At 34.4% G+C, this 18149-nt stretch overlaps 1 protein-coding gene across 4 annotated transcripts; it reads right to left on the bottom strand.

The window, feature by feature from the left end:
* Positions 1-11878: 11878 nt before the first annotated feature.
* On the bottom strand, positions 11879-16668 carry LOC116021646. 4 transcript variants are annotated; one of them, XM_031262102.1, is made up of 8 exons: positions 16185-16668; positions 15780-15831; positions 14147-15485; positions 13734-13985; positions 13125-13205; positions 12635-12824; positions 12354-12562; positions 11879-12250 (listed from the first exon to the last, which is right to left on the bottom strand). In XM_031262102.1, the coding sequence occupies exons 3-8, from the start codon at positions 15431-15433 to the stop codon at positions 12194-12196; spliced, it is 2076 nt and encodes a 691-aa protein (XP_031117962.1). In that variant the 5' UTR covers positions 15434-15485; positions 15780-15831; positions 16185-16668; the 3' UTR covers positions 11879-12193. The 4 variants fall into 4 exon arrangements, with proteins under 4 accessions (XP_031117962.1, XP_031117963.1, XP_031117961.1 ...); XM_031262103.1 differs by having other exon boundaries at positions 12354-12553; XM_031262101.1 differs by having other exon boundaries at positions 12354-12824; positions 14147-14874; positions 14908-15485.
* Positions 16669-18149: the final 1481 nt, after the last annotated feature.

Raw genomic sequence — 18149 nt, 5'->3', positions numbered from 1 at the left:
ATTGCAACCGAGAGAAATTTTAAATTTTAAAAAGCTATGCTAATGCTATTAGTCTTGTAATTTCTCGGTGTGCTAATCTCGTGGATAAGGTAATAATTAGCACTAAAGAATGCTTTCATCTTAGCCTTGCATCTGAAGTGCGATCTTACAAATTGTCTAAACAACTGATAGAAAAGTAGAAAACCATTAAGCAAGAGCAAGACTTTCTTTCTTTCAATAAGGGATTTTTTTTCTTTGCTTGTATTCTTTATTAAGAAATGGTAACACAGTTTTCAAAAAAGAAATGGTAACACAAAACGCAACAAGAGGAGAGAATCATATGTAAATATTTTGTTTTTTGTTTTTTTGTTTTGTTTTGTTTTGTTTTGTTTTTTTTTTCAATTCTTGTGATGTTAACAAGGCAACTTCTGTATGCTAACATGAATTTATGTTGTTTGGTAATCTAGTCTTTGTTCTCCTATGTTTGTTCTTGCAGCTTTTATGTAGATAATGTTCCCTTCAAAGTTCAAAGTCAATGTCTTTGTATGCCACAATATGGGATGGTGTAACAACCCAACACAGTAGCAAAAATGGGAGAAAAAAAAACAACAGAAACGGGGGAAGAAATAGAGAAAAAAAAAAGGGAGAGAAAGCTAAGCAAATTGTATTTAATCCAAGCATAAACTCCATACAAGTTGTTTCTCAATATTTAAACTCCCCAAAGGAATCAATAACAAGCCCTACAATACCCCCCAAACGTCCCACAAAATCTACTGAGACCATGGGTTAACAAAATTCCTCAAATAGGCCTAAACGACATTGTCAGATCATCCCACAAACTTCCCTCAATGAACTCTTCATACGACGTTATTTAAGCCCACTTCAACTTTCACTAACCGCTTTGCCAAATGACGTCGTTTCTTTCCACGCCTACACTATTGCTTGCTGCTTCCTTAGCTTCTTTCTCCTTCAATCCCCTTCTAGTACTTAGCTCAACCTTCAAGGTTCTTACAATACATTCCCCTTCAATACATCCTTGTCCCTAAAGACCAAATGAAGGAAACTACTGTGTTACATGATGAAAATCTTCCTAAGTTGCAGCTTCCTTAGGCAAATTAGCCCATTGCACCAAAATATGCACCACTGCTTGTTATTCCTTTTTATTAGTCTTTTGCCCAAAGCTGCCACTGATTGGGCTAGTTCCTCCCTTTCTGACCCAGTAAGATGTAATTCTAACTGAGGGACAATCCTCTCCCCAATCCTTTTCTCCAACTATGACATATGGAAGACTAGATGAATGAGTGATCCAACTGGCAAATCTAATATGTATGCCACTGCTCCAACATTTCCCACAACCTGATAAGGCCTATAATATTTGGATGATAGTTTTAGTCTTTTAGATTTGTTCTCACTGCCATTGTGATGTGTCTATCGGGTTGCACTTTGAGATAAACCCAATCTCCCATCTCCAAGGTTCTCTCACTTCTTCTTTTATCAGCATGTTGCTTCATTATGTTTTGTGCCTTAGTTAAGTTGTCCCTCAACATGGCCACTAAGTAGCCCTCTTTGCTATCCAGTCTTGTTCAACATCCATTTGATTGCACTCCATACTCAACATAGGAGGAGCATAACTATAAAGAGCCTGAAATGGGGAACACTATAAAGAGGAATGGTAATTGGTGTTGTAGCAATATTCATCCAAATGAAGCCACTTCACCCAAGATTTTGGTCTTTGAAACACCATGCCCCTGAGATAAGTTTCTAAACATTTGCTCACCTTCTCTATTTACCCATCAATTTGGGGATGATAGGTTGTAGATAAACTTAGATTCACCTAAATTTGTTTGAAGACTATATGCTAAAATCTTACAATTTTTCAGTGGTACTCAAATATTACCATTTTTCATAAATATAGAGTATATCTCCAATTAGTAAAGTAAATACACGCCATAAGCAATTTATAAAAACCTAATTAATCTATTAGGTACACACAAGTTTAAAATATTACAAAATAGTACTCTCTAATCTCTATCTCCGCAAATTATATCTATGCATTGTGGACCATGATCATAGCTGATGCTGCAATTGTGTTGAACGAATACTGCAGTTGTGTTAAAAAGATACTGCAGTTGTGTTGAAAGGAAACTGCAGTTGCACAGAACAGAGGCCATTCAACACAACTGCAGTATCCATTCAACACAAGTACAGTTCCAGATGGATGACACGACCTCTGTTCCGCGTAACTGCAGTTCCCTTTCAACACAACTGCAGCATCTTTTCAACACAACTGCAGTATCAGTTCAACACAACTGCAGTATCAGTTCAACACAAGTGCAGTATCAACCATGACCTATGGTCCACAATGCATTGTGGACCATGGTCCACAGTATAACGACTGCTCTATCTCACTTTACTAATTGAACTACTTATAATCAGTGCCGGCCCTGGCCATGTCTTGTCAGGGCCTGCGCACAGGGCCCCCAAATTTTGGGGGCCCAAATATTAAGGAGTGTATATGTAGTTATGTATAGGGCTGAGTATAACTTGTGTACACACATATACGTGGTGGCTGTGCCCCCAAAATTTGGGGGCACTTTTAATATAAAAAAAATATTATATATTTATGTTTTATATATTAGTGTTTGTGTAACTTATGTATAAAGAAATCAAGACGGTCTAAAATTCTAAAAAGCTTATATTCCTAATTCTTAAAAACTTGATTTACGTATAGAGTTATAGTCCTATAAATTATAGGAATAGTCCTATAAATTATAGGAATTGAGGCGGGCCTATTTGACTATTGTAAAATTACGAGTCAAAAATTACTCTTATTCCTATTATAATGCATACACACAAGATTTGTATTCACAAAGCAGGAACTCGGTCTCAATTATCATTAATTTGAAGTGCGTTGTTTGTGCATTTGGCATCCTCAATTTTTGTATTCTTCACGATAAAAGGATGAAAGTATGTAAGTTTTTTTTTTTTAATACAACTAACTCTATTACATTGTAGTATCTGTTCGTACATACTATATATGAAAGTATGTAAGTTAAATATTTTAATTATTTAATTTTATTCAAAATTCTAAAATTATTAATTCAATAACTAATAACCCTAGCTAGGAATTTTTTTGATAGGTGAATAACAATCTAATTTCTTGTATTTTGATGCTGCAATTGCAATATCAAATAGTCTTGATTATTTCTACTAGTATTTTCGCCCGTGCGTTGCACGGAATGGATTTGCTATAATATTTTAAGAATATTTGGATCGATATACAATTATATAAATTATAACATCAAATATTATATAGCGCAATTGAAGATATGAGTTGGGTCATTTATGTTTGTTAATGTTACCATTGCTTGAATTCGAGTAAATAATTGCTCAAATTAATAACTAATGTGTAGATGTAGGCATGCGGTGTTGTAACTTTAGAGATTTTATATATCATTGTTAGAAATTTTTAGAAATTGGCCCAATGTGCTCGTTCTCTGGCAACTTAGTTATAGTAATAAATTGATATCCTAATTCATTTGTATAGATGATATATTTTTTGTCTAGATATATAGCAACTTTATCATTTTGAAAAAAAAAAAACATAATATCATTGATTATATTTACACATTATTGAAAACCTCTTTGTAGACGACATTGGAAGTCGCAAAAACAATCTTGTCCATCCTCATCTACCGCTAACACCTTCAGGCCATTAGGATGACTGACTCGGGAGAAAGCCACATACAATTGATCGTGACTAAAGACCGGTTTTTTTTAGCAATAACCCAACGTGAGTTAGTGTTTGGCATTGGCTTTTGTTTATAGTCATGGCATATGCAAGCATCAACGGGAATTGTTTACGCTGGAACTTGAAGGGCAATCTTGTATCAGAAGGACTAAGAGACATTCGGGGGATAAGAACTTTGGTCCCTTCATGTGCCCCATTAACTATTCTTGCTTCGACAATGTGCTCTGCCAATCTTGTGATAATAAGTCGCGTTCCGTTACAAAGACCAAGATAGTGGTCTATGTTCTGCAATAACATAACAGGTACACCGACCTTTAATGTCAATGAATGATTAGGAAGACCCGACAATCTCAAACTATTTAAGAATTCAGGAGTGTGCACTTTTGATAGATTTTCACCGCCTGATTCTGCCTTACACAAAGAGTCACAACTTAAATATGTTCGTCCTTCTACAGTATTCATGTCGCACATGTACTGATTAATTTGATCAACGACATCTAAAGTCGGCGAGATGATGACTCGGCTTTCTAGCTGCGACTCATCAAGCATGTCATATCTCGAGCTTGGGAATGTGCTCTCAACTATAGTTGCTATGGGATCGTGTCCACACTTCAACAAAAACCTTGTCGGAATATCGATATCAGATGAACCATTGTTTACAACCCCTGCAATCACATCTCCGATGTCTGCAATCCATTTTGAAAACCAATCAACTGTATGTCTATCTTCCTCTGAAGCTAAGGTCCGTAGTCTCAAGTTCTTGGTGAGCCTTAATACCTTGCGATTTGTCCACAGGTATGAAGAATTAATAGTTGCTCCGACAACTTCTGGTCTTGTTGCTTTCGAAATAACAGGTAGGATCTGTCTAAAATCGCCGCCCAAAACTACTGTCTTTCCACCAAAAGTCTTTTCAGCACTACCCGGTATGGCGAACCTCAATATGTCCCTCATGGTTTTGTCCAAAGCCTCAAAACAGTATTTGTGCGTCATCGGTGCTTCATCCCATATTATCAATTTGCTCCTTATTATAAGCTCAGCAAGGTCACTACCTTGCGATATATTGCACGTGGAATCTTCGTTCAAAGAAAGTAGTATAGCAAATCTGGAATGCGTCGTTATTAGGGATGCCAACGGGGCGGGGCGGGGGCGGGGAATGGGGTCCCCGNATTTTATATATCATTGTTAGAAATTTTTAGAAATTGGCCCAATGTGCTCGTTCTCTGGCAACTTAGTTATAGTAATAAATTGATATCCTAATTCATTTGTATAGATGATATATTTTTTGTCTAGATATATAGCAACTTTATCATTTTGAAAAAAAAAAAACATAATATCATTGATTATATTTACACATTATTGAAAACCTCTTTGTAGACGACATTGGAAGTCGCAAAAACAATCTTGTCCATCCTCATCTACCGCTAACACCTTCAGGCCATTAGGATGACTGACTCGGGAGAAAGCCACATACAATTGATCGTGACTAAAGACCGGTTTTTTTTAGCAATAACCCAACGTGAGTTAGTGTTTGGCATTGGCTTTTGTTTATAGTCATGGCATATGCAAGCATCAACGGGAATTGTTTACGCTGGAACTTGAAGGGCAATCTTGTATCAGAAGGACTAAGAGACATTCGGGGGATAAGAACTTTGGTCCCTTCATGTGCCCCATTAACTATTCTTGCTTCGACAATGTGCTCTGCCAATCTTGTGATAATAAGTCGCGTTCCGTTACAAAGACCAAGATAGTGGTCTATGTTCTGCAATAACATAACAGGTACACCGACCTTTAATGTCAATGAATGATTAGGAAGACCCGACAATCTCAAACTATTTAAGAATTCAGGAGTGTGCACTTTTGATAGATTTTCACCGCCTGATTCTGCCTTACACAAAGAGTCACAACTTAAATATGTTCGTCCTTCTACAGTATTCATGTCGCACATGTACTGATTAATTTGATCAACGACATCTAAAGTCGGCGAGATGATGACTCGGCTTTCTAGCTGCGACTCATCAAGCATGTCATATCTCGAGCTTGGGAATGTGCTCTCAACTATAGTTGCTATGGGATCGTGTCCACACTTCAACAAAAACCTTGTCGGAATATCGATATCAGATGAACCATTGTTTACAACCCCTGCAATCACATCTCCGATGTCTGCAATCCATTTTGAAAACCAATCAACTGTATGTCTATCTTCCTCTGAAGCTAAGGTCCGTAGTCTCAAGTTCTTGGTGAGCCTTAATACCTTGCGATTTGTCCACAGGTATGAAGAATTAATAGTTGCTCCGACAACTTCTGGTCTTGTTGCTTTCGAAATAACAGGTAGGATCTGTCTAAAATCGCCGCCCAAAACTACTGTCTTTCCACCAAAAGTCTTTTCAGCACTACCCGGTATGGCGAACCTCAATATGTCCCTCATGGTTTTGTCCAAAGCCTCAAAACAGTATTTGTGCGTCATCGGTGCTTCATCCCATATTATCAATTTGCTCCTTATTATAAGCTCAGCAAGGTCACTACCTTGCGATATATTGCACGTGGAATCTTCGTTCAAAGAAAGTAGTATAGCAAATCTGGAATGCGTCGTTATTAGGGATGCCAACGGGGCGGGGGGGGGGGGGGGAATGGGGTCCCCGTCCCCGTCCCCGCCCCGTTCCCCGGCGGGGATGGGAAATTATTCCCCATCCCCGTCCCCGCGGGGATTTTTCGGGGACGGGGAATCCCCGCGAGGATTTTTTTAAATTGTGTAAATTTTAAAAAAAAAAACTAATATTATAAATAAAAAAAAAACTAAGCATTGATCCTTAAACAAAGTCCAAATTCAACCTACATAAATCAATAAAATTAAAATATCCAAACTCTAAAATTACTATAAATATCCAAAGTTTCAAACTTTCAAACAAAAATACATAATCATAAAATGTCCAAACACTTTAAATTGTTTCAAACTCTTTCAAAGTCCAAAGTCCAAATATAAGTACATAACAAAACAAATGAACTTCTAGGATTTTAACTTTTAATTTCTTATATACTTGGTATATAAATAATATATAATATATAATATAATATAATATAATAATATACGGGGAATCGGGGACGGGGCGGGGAACGGGGATCGGGGTCGGGGTCGGGGCGGGGAATACCCTCCCCGTCCCCGTCCCCGTTCCCCGCGGGGATTAGGAATTTCTCCCCATCCCCGCCCCCGTCGGGGCGGGGATCGGTTATCCCCGTCGGGGCGGGTTGAATTGCCATCCCTAGTCGTTCTGCCTCACGGCAACAATAAAGATGCTATTCCACTGGAAACAACATTTAGAACAATATCACCGCAGCTCCTTATCTTTGATGATAACGTTCTCCACACGAACATCTTGCCTGTTCCTCCGTAACCATACACAAAGAATAATCCACCTCCATTTGAATCAATATCATTCATCACAGAGTCGTAAACATTATTTTGTTCATCGGTCAATTGTGTTACCAACGTCTCATGCTCTGTCTTCAAAGATTCCTTGTCATACGCCAACTCTTCGGCTATCAACATGTTTTCACTCAAATCCATGCTACTTTCGTCTGGAATTGGCATTTCTGGAAAATCTTTCAAGCTTTTTTCCCACGAAGATAGCAAATTTTCCAACTCCATCAGAGCAAACTGTTTTTTATCTGAATCCGATAACATCAACTCTTAAAAGGCAAAAAAATAAAAGAAACAAAAACAAATAACAAATTAGTTTATTTATAAATAGTGAAAAGCAAATAACAAAGTCGAATAAATAGATTGGAGCTCGATATACCTGGATTTTGCAAGACACGTCGACGTTGAACCTGTGCATCCTCGGCAAGAAATTCCCAAATGGCATTCCAAACTACTTCTGGCTTACTCAGTGAACTTGAAGTGAGAAGCGTAACAAATAAGCTTCGCAAAGCATACGCGGATGCCCAGTAACTCGAATCAATAATGCCATCAATGTACTCCTTGTCATCATCTAATAATCCATATTCATAACATGTATCCCTAAACCAATTATGAATAACTCCTGCAATAGTGCAAATATCTTCATGGCTAAAAGGTCCGCGTACCAAATTTAAAAGACATCTAAGATAGTATAACTCTCCAAACCCTGGCGGAACATAGAACAATCGTCCAATGGAGGATCTTAAACCGACTTCATGACAGAAATGAGACATTGTACTACTGAGTAAGTTTGGTTACATATGGTGGTTGTAAATAGTAAGCTGTTATCAAATTAATTGTCACCCTACAATTGCTTCATTTTCTTCTTTTTTTGAGATTTCTTGTTTTAATATTATTGTACTTTTACTATTATTTTATTGTTTTAATTGTTTTAATGTAAAATATTTTGGGCGGGAAATAGGATTTCGTTTTGGAGGATTTTGTTTTTATAAGTATTATAACAAATTTATAGGTATACTTTTAATATTATTTTATTGTTTTAATGTACAATATTTTGGGCGGGAAATAGGATTTCGTTTTGGAGGATTTTGTTTTTATATAAATATAGATTATAACAATATACTAATCCTAATGTATAACAATGTTTTGATGTTATAGGATTTCGTGTTTTTATATTATTGTACTTTTAATATTATTTTATTGCGTTAATCTATATATATATATATATATATAATCCTCCAAAACGAAATCATATTTCCCGCCCAAAATATTGTACATTCAAACAAGAAAATAATATTAAAAGTATAATAATATTAAAACACGAAATCCTATAACATCAAAACATTGTTATGCATTAGGATTAGTACATTGTTATAATCTATATATATATATATATATATATATAGATTATAACAATGTACTAATCCTAATGCATAATAATGTTTTGATGTTATAGGATTTCGTGTTTTAATATTATTATACTTTTAATATTATTTTATTGCGTTAATCTATATATATATATATATATATAGATTATAACAATGTACTAATCCTAATGCATAATAATGTTTTGATGTTATAGGATTTCGTGTTTTAATATTATTATACTTTTAATATTATTTTATTGCGTTAATCTATATATATATATATATATATAGATTATAACAATGTACTAATCCTAATGCATAATAATGTTTTGATGTTATAGGATTTCGTGTTTTAATATTATTATACTTTTAATATTATTTTATTGCGTTAATCTATATATATATATATATATATAAACAAAATCCTCCAAAACGAAATCCTATTTCCCGCCCAAAATATTGTACATTAAAACAATAAAATAATATTAAAAGTATAATAATATTAAAACACGTAATCCTATAAGTCTATAACATCAAAACATTGTTATGCATTAGGATTAGTACATTGTTATAATCTATATATATATATATATTATATATAAACAAAATCCTCCAAAACGAAATCCTATTTCCCGTATATATAAACAAAATCCTCCAAAACGAAATCCTATTTCCCGCCCAAAATATTGTACATCTCCAAAACGAAATCCTATTTCCCGCCCAAAATATTGTACATTAAAACAATTAAAACAATAAAATAATATTAAAACACGAAATCCTATAACATCAAAATATTGTTATGCATTAGGATTAGTACATTGTTATAATCTATATCTATATAATCTATATATATATAAACAAAATCTTCCAAAACGAGATCCTATTTCCCGCCCAAAATATTGTACATTAAAGCAATTAAAATAATAAAATAATATTAAAACACGAAATCCTATAACATCAAAACATTGTTATGCATTAGGATTAGTACATTGTTAATAATCTATATCTATATAATCTATACTATATATAAAAACAAAATCATCAGCTTTCCGCCCAAAACAGTCCCACAATATTTAGGATACGATTATTTCCTATTTTCCTATTCATTGTACAATTCTACATTACAATTCCTATCGTAGTACAATTCTACATTACAATTCCTATCATACTACAATTCTATCATAATAAGATACAACCATATATAAATCCCTAATCCTATACTGCGAACTTTAAAAGAGAAACGCAGTGCAATTATTCTAGACCTCCCCACTGTCAAATATGCAAATTATCATTCTATGATGTTTTGTCTCGATTGATTCGTTGTTATTTGTCTTGGGAATATCAACATTTCGCAGTCAACCAACAGACAATGGAATGCCTACTCCATGACTCCTAGGTAATGTTTCCAAACAACTTGATTTTATAATACCATTCCTACAAAAGAAAAAACAACATAGAATGATAACTATACTTATTAACAATTTTAGTATTAGGTATTACAAATTAATATATAATTTACATAATAATTAAATATAGAGTTATATTATAAACTCAATAATTTTAATTTGTAAAAGAATGTAGTGTTATTACTTTATTTGATTGTATAGTTAGTGCAATGAAAATGACATGTGATATACCAAACATATGTTGGTACGGGATCATTCGAAAACACTATATATAAAAGTAATATCCTCCCGCTCAAATTTTTGTAGTCAATTAATTAAATATTTTATTGGTCATATAATTAATAAAGCTTATTTGGTAAGAAAATGTAAAATGAAAATTAACTAATATCCATTAATTGGTAATATTGTTTCTATATTCACGTATCAAGACTATTAATAAAAGTAAAATCTTCCCCTTCAAATTTCCAACACAAAATAATATTATTAATTAATTGGTAAAAAATTTAATAACGTTTTATCGGTAACAAAATTTTATTTACCAAATTCTCATAATAATTAAACCATTATAATTGTGAGAATAATGAAAACAAAATCTGCTTAATTTTATAAGAAAAAAATAATTTATTAATTATTATTTACACCAATAATAATAATAATAATTCAACTAATTATCTATACTTCTATATCTATACTACTATCAATAAAAATAAAATCATTCTGTGTGAAATCCCCGCCCAAACAATAGTAATAGTAAAGATAAAATGAAAAAAAAAAACTTATTTTACTAATTGATTGAAAATATAAAAAGATCCTAATAGAAAAGGAACATATATTAGTGTAATATCTGTTCACTGTTCATAATTACATTCTCAGCCTACTGAAACACAAAAAGTCAACATTGCCTCCACTGAGACTCAAACCCACCCCCTTCTCTTTCCATATGAGAGTGCAACCGGGTGCCATTAGACCACAAGGTCTTGGCATTATGGTAACTAAGCTAAACATTGATAGTTGAATTTATTTTTATAATAAATATAATTAAATTATTTCTCATTTTCCCATATTTATTTTAATAATAATATAATTACATAAGTCATATTACATATCGATCTTTTTAAGATAATTGTTGACAAACAAGTAATATATTATTCAATTAATTGAGTAATACTTTTGCACTAATCTAATAATCAAATAAATGTATATGTTTAATATTAGAATTATTTTATAATTTCATCTTTATTTTTATTATCTAAATATATAATAAAAAATTTATCCGTGCATCGCATTGGGTAATTGGACAATTATTTGCTCTAATTTAAGCAAGAAAACCATAAAAAAAAACATAATCGATCCAACAAATTTCATCAATTGTGCTATATTATATTCGACGTTATAATTTATATAATTGTATATCGATCCAAATATTTTTAAAATATTATAACAAATCCAATCCGTGCAACGCACGGGCGAAAATACTAGTTGTTTTAATATACAATATTTTGGGCAGGAAATAGGATTTCGTTTTGGAGAATTTTGTTTATATATATATATATATATAGATATATAGATTACTGTTGTTTATGCATAAAGAAGTTTTTTAAAGTTGGAGTTGTTGAAGTTTTACTTATGGTCAAGTATATTGTAAGAAAGACTCAATGGATTGGTGAATGATTTTACATCTAAATATGTCCAGAAGAAGAATTTACTAGTACTTTTTAAGTGAAAATTTGAATGATAAATTTTTTATAGACTATTATATATTATATATTTTGGTACAATATAATATATCTTTTATATATTTACAATTATAAAAAAGGGATCCAGGTTGAATTTTCGCACAGGACCCCAATTTTCTTAGGCACGGCCTTGCTTATAATATAATGGATAAGACTCGAACTTGCAATGATAACAATAATACCATCAAACCATAAGATACTTGGTAATAGATATAGTATTAATAAGTCGATTGGAAATGAGGCTTGAATTATAAATTTGTAGTGGAGCAAACCGTATAGTAGTGAAGTTTAGCTTGTTTACACTATACGCTCAAGATAAACTTTATGGGATAAAACTTAAAAAGCCATTGTGAAACAAACAAACCACAAGGAATAGCAATGGATCATAGTGAAGTCATGGCACAGAACAGCAGCCACTGTTGTTCAATTAATGAGGGGGTTAAGGGAAACTGTGGATGGCCATTGCCCATACACTAAATAAATACTTTTCATACTCTTGGTGCTGTACAAGTAACAAGATGTTAAGACTGAGAGACACTCTAGCTCCCAATTGCGAAGTACTTTGGATTTTCTGGAAAATGGTATTCAACCTTCAGCTGCAATCACAACCATCATTATCAACTCCTCACATGAATGGACTCCAAACACATTGCATACTTAACTTCAGCATTCATTCACACAAATAATATGTCAACATACCTCTCCCTCGTCAGCATCTGATTGGCGTTGCGGGAATACTACCCTTAAATCGTTGTACAAATAAAATATCCGCTCTTCTTTATTCTCTACTTTACGTCTTTCACCTAAAGATTGAGGACCTGATTTACATCTTTGGGCTGATCTCAAACCTTTCTTTTGAGGACACACAAACCGTAGATGAAGAGCATATCGAATTACACCTGTACCCCCTGTGTTTCCATTAGCCTTAGAATAACAAATATCAAATTTTCTCACAGTTTCATTCCTCAATTCTGCTTCACCTGATCTATGGCTAAACCTCTGGAACAAGTTATTCCCGGAACCTTCCCTTCCATTGCCCGCTAAATCATTCCGACCTTTCTCATGGTTCTTGGTGCTGGCGCACTTCAAATCATCATCTTTTTGTTCTCCTCTTGCACTTGTACAATTTTTGCCACAGGAAGCAAGCAAGATCTTCTGGCGCAAGAATGTCTAAACATATTCCATCACATTGTTAGAAAATCACTCTAACATCCCATTGAACCAGCCATATTCCCTAAATAATTTTTTCCTTTACTAAATTTCCTCGGTTGTGTAATAGAGAGAGGTTGCCTAATAGTTGCTTCATTAATTTAAACTTTTATCGATTTGATCTTTTGAAGCCTAGTAACTCTATAGCTCATAGACATACAATGAGAGAAAAAATAAAGATGTAGACATATGTACTTCTGAAAAAAGAAAAAGAACAGTAAGTAAAGAATATAAAAATCATTCTGCTAGGAAGCTCTTCACCTTTGTACCAATTGGCATGTCACATAAATCATAATTACAGAAGAAAGTGTGGACTGGTGTCTTCTCCGGGTTGCTTAAAACCTGCAAAAATTAGCCTAATCAAGCCAAAAATGCACTTACCACGTATTTGAACAGGAGTTATGCCACTACTTTGTTCCAAAAACAAAGACACTTTCATATGTAAATTATACTCCATTACAAATATGTAAAATGTGACTTGGAGCCTACCCATTAAACTGTTCGACATAATAATTCCAAAAATTCTTTTAAAACAGCCCTCACTCAGGCAGGTTTTGAATATGTGTTAAAACCATCTGCCTGATAATGCAATCACAAATATTTTGAAAAATATTAAGTGCAATTAAATAAAGCATTTAGGAACCATTCCCACAAAAAGGAAATCAGGAAATTGTGTTGACGAGGTGCAAAATACTCTGTGAGATTGGCAGTCCTAAGCCAGTCAAAATTCAAACATTTATTTTTGAAAAGAAATGCAAAAATGTTAACAATTGCATGTGCCTACCTTGAATATCTGTGTGCTTTGCTATAGCACTCAAAAACCTGAACCAAATGGACCAAAATTGTTTCGAAGAAATTAAAACTATTTACCAATTGTATACGTCCTTTCATTGGGATACGCAAGCAGCTCTTTTCAATTCTCGAATCATCATCTCCAATTCCTCTCTTCAAATTGTTTCCTCTGCACTTATCTGATGATGATTGTCCAGCAAGATCTATAGATGCATAATACAGTAGGCAGCTCTCCACATCAATGCTGGTAACAGAAAATGGTAATTTCCTAGATTTTGGAGAGAAATTCCCTCCAGTTATGCTAAGTACAGCTAGAAACCCATCTATTTTCTGCAAAAGGGAATTAGCAAATGTCTCAAAAACTTCCTCAAATAGCTTTCTCATGCCATCCCCTGGCCTCACATCTTGCGATAAAACTTAAGAAATTAAAGGAATAGCATGCATGGTAGACCAGAAACAAGAAAAGCATGGAAAATAGGAAATTGAAATACCTTAGTGAATCTTCCAGATGACAGCCGGCCAGACAACAAGGATTCTTCAAATGAACCAATCAATGACCTTCTAACAGGACCACCCCTCACACTTCTGGCCATTATGCATTGTGTTGCAGTTCCCAGACGCTGAGAAAAAGGCCAATTTGTTCCAGGGTTACTTTTTTCAGGAAATGAAGGTCGAATTTGATTATAGAAAATATCAGCCTCTTTATATGATTCACTTGCTTTCCTAAAATCCTCATCACCTGAGGGAAAGATAACACCTAAGGAATTATTGTCAACAGAATATTCTAAACTTTTACAGATTTTAGTATTTGCCCCCATCTTTCTGCATCTGCCTGCACTTTTCAACTTGTCAAAATTTTTTGGACCGAGGGGAGATAAAGAAATAGTGGGTGAGGCCACCTTTTTTGTAGACATCAGTTCTACCCCAGATTCCAAACTTCCTTTGTCTGGAACTTGCAGAGTATCATGCAAAGGCACACAATTATAGAGGGGTAGTTCCTTATCATCTAGCAAAGGGCCATCACTCAAAAACCTTGGCTCCGTTCTACTGTAAATGTCATCCTGCTTCAAAACACTGGAGGAATTGGATACAGACCAAATTGGTGTCATAATCTGATTCTTGGATCTGATATTTGCCTTCTTACTATCTTGGATCTTAAGTTTACCATAACTATCAACTGTGCCAAGAGAATATGTTTGAAGATTACTATTGCCTATACCTAAAGAATCACCACTATTACTATTGCCTATACCTAAAGAATCACCACTAATATGCTCACTATAAAGCATACTGGTCAAAGGTGATAATAGATGCTTCTTTACAGTGGATGTGGATCCGTGATGTTCTGTTTCACAAATATTTGAATGGCCACAACTAAATGAAGTTCCGTCTAATTGAGCTGAAGAAGTTGTTTTTTCACCACATTCAAAGCCAACAATTCTAGACAGCGGGGTGTTAATCCTCCACCCAGTTTCAGGAGCTGAGAGTAAACTTTTATCATTAGAAACATAATTCTCTGGCATGGTGCAGCTCTGCATTTGCCCCTTGCTCTCATTGTTAATCAGATTGTCTGTAAACTTTGCTACCTCAACAGTGGTTTTCCACTTGAAATCTGCAAAGCTGCCATTTACTGATTCTCCATGCACAGATACAGCTACTAAGTGCCCTCCATCCAAATGGCTTGTGCCAGAAAATTGGGTCGGGGTGGATGCAGATGTAACTACAGAGCTTTGCACCTCATTGGAACTTTCATTAGATAAGACACGTAGCAGACCCATCTATGTCTTCAAAGGATTAGTTCTTCCTCTTCTTCCTGATTGTCCTGTTTTTCTGTCCACATAAAACACCTAACATTTAACCATCTTATGCTACACAGAGGAATCTGATGTCTAAATGCCATACTTGTACAAACACATTGAAACAACATTACTTAGTATGCTACGTTCAAATCTGATAACATCCACATGCAGAATTGAAAGCTAAATAAAACCTATTAAGAAACTCAAGCATATGATCATAATCTAAGATATCATCATCTCAGCTTCAACTACAAGAAAAATAGAAAATAAAGCCAAAAGGAAACCCAAAATAAAGAGATATAGTGTCCAGAACAGATATTCTGACCTCCTCCTGGCGAGCAAAAGTTCATAGCTCTTGCTAGAGCTAACACATTGGCCTGAAATTCAATCCAAAAAAAAAAAAAAAAAAACTTATCAAAAATTTCGAGTGGTAAATAAAATAATCACAGCATTAATCGATTTAGCATCTTTCTAGCAAATCATTATTAGTCTCGAACAATTTAGAGCAACAAATCACAGATAATCAAAAATCTACTGGAGTATTGATCAGTAGCATAGAAGAAACATGTGGTTAATTTGCACTACCTTTGATCAAGTAAATTTTTTTTTAAAAAAAAAAAATCCATTAAAGTAATTAAAAAAGAGAATGAAAAAATCAAACATCCAAATGCAGAGTTCGAAACGAGGAAAAAAAAAAAAAAGTTGGCTCGGCTGTGTTGACAAAGCTCACCTGATGAAAGCCCAGGCGATTCGGCTAGTGATGAATGCGTATGTACCAGAACAAAGAAAAACTTATGGCGTTCATTGCTAACAAAAACTTGAGAATAATATCATAGAATTAATTGCAAATGATTGATATATGCATCGCAGTGAGTATGAAGTAAAACCAAGTCTGAACAGCGATCAAAGCGAAGCCAGGGAACACAGAGACGGAGCGATTACAATGTGATAGAAAAGCGCCAGAGATCCGCCCTATCTCTCCACTACATTCAATCAAGCTTCGGATCATCAATCAACGTACGGAAGAAAAAATAAACACAGAAATTTAAGGTTGAATCAAGCTTTAAAAGTTTCTTTTTTCCTTTTAATTCTGAGCTTGATGGGAGATGGAGGATGAAGGTGGTTGTTGGGTTGGGTTTGCGCTTCTCCTGAGTCCTGACGCCTTCTCGTGCTCTTTGGGTCTCTCGCTCTCTATTTTTATGTCTGCGTTTTCTGTTAAGCTTTTTGTTTTCTGAACAAATCACACCGGACACAATGCTCATAATTATTACTCTACTTTACTGCTCCGTATGTCCTAATTTTTTCTTGTGCTTTACAAATAAAATTAGTACAACTAATATTGTAATCAATTCTCTTTCTTGGTGATTCTTTTGAGTAATTTTTAATTTTTTTTTATTTAATAGTATTTTAAATGTAGTTTCTAAATATATAGATTTTATATACTAATACTAAAATTAGTATTGATAGTAAATATACTCCGGGACCGGTCGGATACACTCCAGATCCGGTCGAAAGGGGTTACGGTCGGGAGACCGGAAGGTCGGGATGACTGTGGCCAGCTCGGAGGTCACGAGCCGAACAGTGCCCTGACCCGTCCACAACGTGGCATGCCCACGACTGACACGTGCTCTTTTCCGCATGGGGGCGGGGTGGGGCGGACGCATGTGCGCCACGTTCCCGCCATGCCGGAGGTCCGGCACCCGCACTTTCCTCCCTTATAAATAGCGCATTTATGAGGGGTGAGAGAATCTTTTGGCCGTTTCTAGACTAAGACTTAAAGAGAGCTCGGACAGTAGGGAAGCCCATTGCCGACCTGCCGAGCCCTTTGAGCACTTATTGACTTGTAACCGGGTTTGGATCTTTGAGCCAATAAAAGATCGTATTTTCCGGTTTTCTTTGGTGCCCGTATTTTACCGTATCAAGTATTATGAAAATTTTATTTAAAAATAATTTCAGTCAAGTCTCGTTACCGAATCAGACACATAAAATGAGACAAAATGAGCAACTTTTATATTCTTCTAGATGACGGAAAAAAAAAAAAAGAAAAAGAAAACAAGGTCAATATCTGAAAATATACATTGAGTAAATCACTAAGCAATTTGATGCATATTGAGTAAAACACTAACTAAGTTGGTATACATTGAGTAAAACACTAATCAAAATAGTTTCTATTGACTTAATAAGCTTAAAATTATAAGATTGACTTCATCTACTGACTTGTTTTGTTTAAACCTGTGAGTTATGATAATAAACTCTTTTAATTTTATATTTGGAGACTTGAGTAGTACATAAAACAAAACAAAACAAAAGGTGATGTATAAAACAAGGTTAAGCAGTGGCAAGCCATTTCATTTTCAAGGAGGCATCCAAGAAATTTTAAAGTCCAGTAGTTCACATAATTTAGCTATGGGACACGAAACAAATTTCTGCAACTTCTCCGCATGTGATTTGGCAGCAAGTGGTTTATTTGCCGACATTTATTATCTTTAAACAATTTTGAAAAAAAAATAAAATTAAACAGTGAAATCTCGAAAGTCGAAATTCAATTTCGTGGCAGTGAAAGAAATTCCGTGAGTAAAAGAAGAAAAAGGAATTTCTGATTTCTGAACATTGGCACCAAAAAAAGGTGATGGTAGGTACGTGTCAGTCCGCCTGCAACCTAATACCCCATTCATTCTTCCCACTACTTACCATG

The sequence above is a fragment of the Ipomoea triloba genome, chromosome 6, assembly GCF_003576645.1.
Source record: "Ipomoea triloba cultivar NCNSP0323 chromosome 6, ASM357664v1".
Lineage (NCBI taxonomy): Eukaryota > Viridiplantae > Streptophyta > Magnoliopsida > Solanales > Convolvulaceae > Ipomoea > Ipomoea triloba.
Note: the sequence above shows the minus strand (reverse complement) of the source record. Positions and strands in the feature narration are given on the sequence as shown.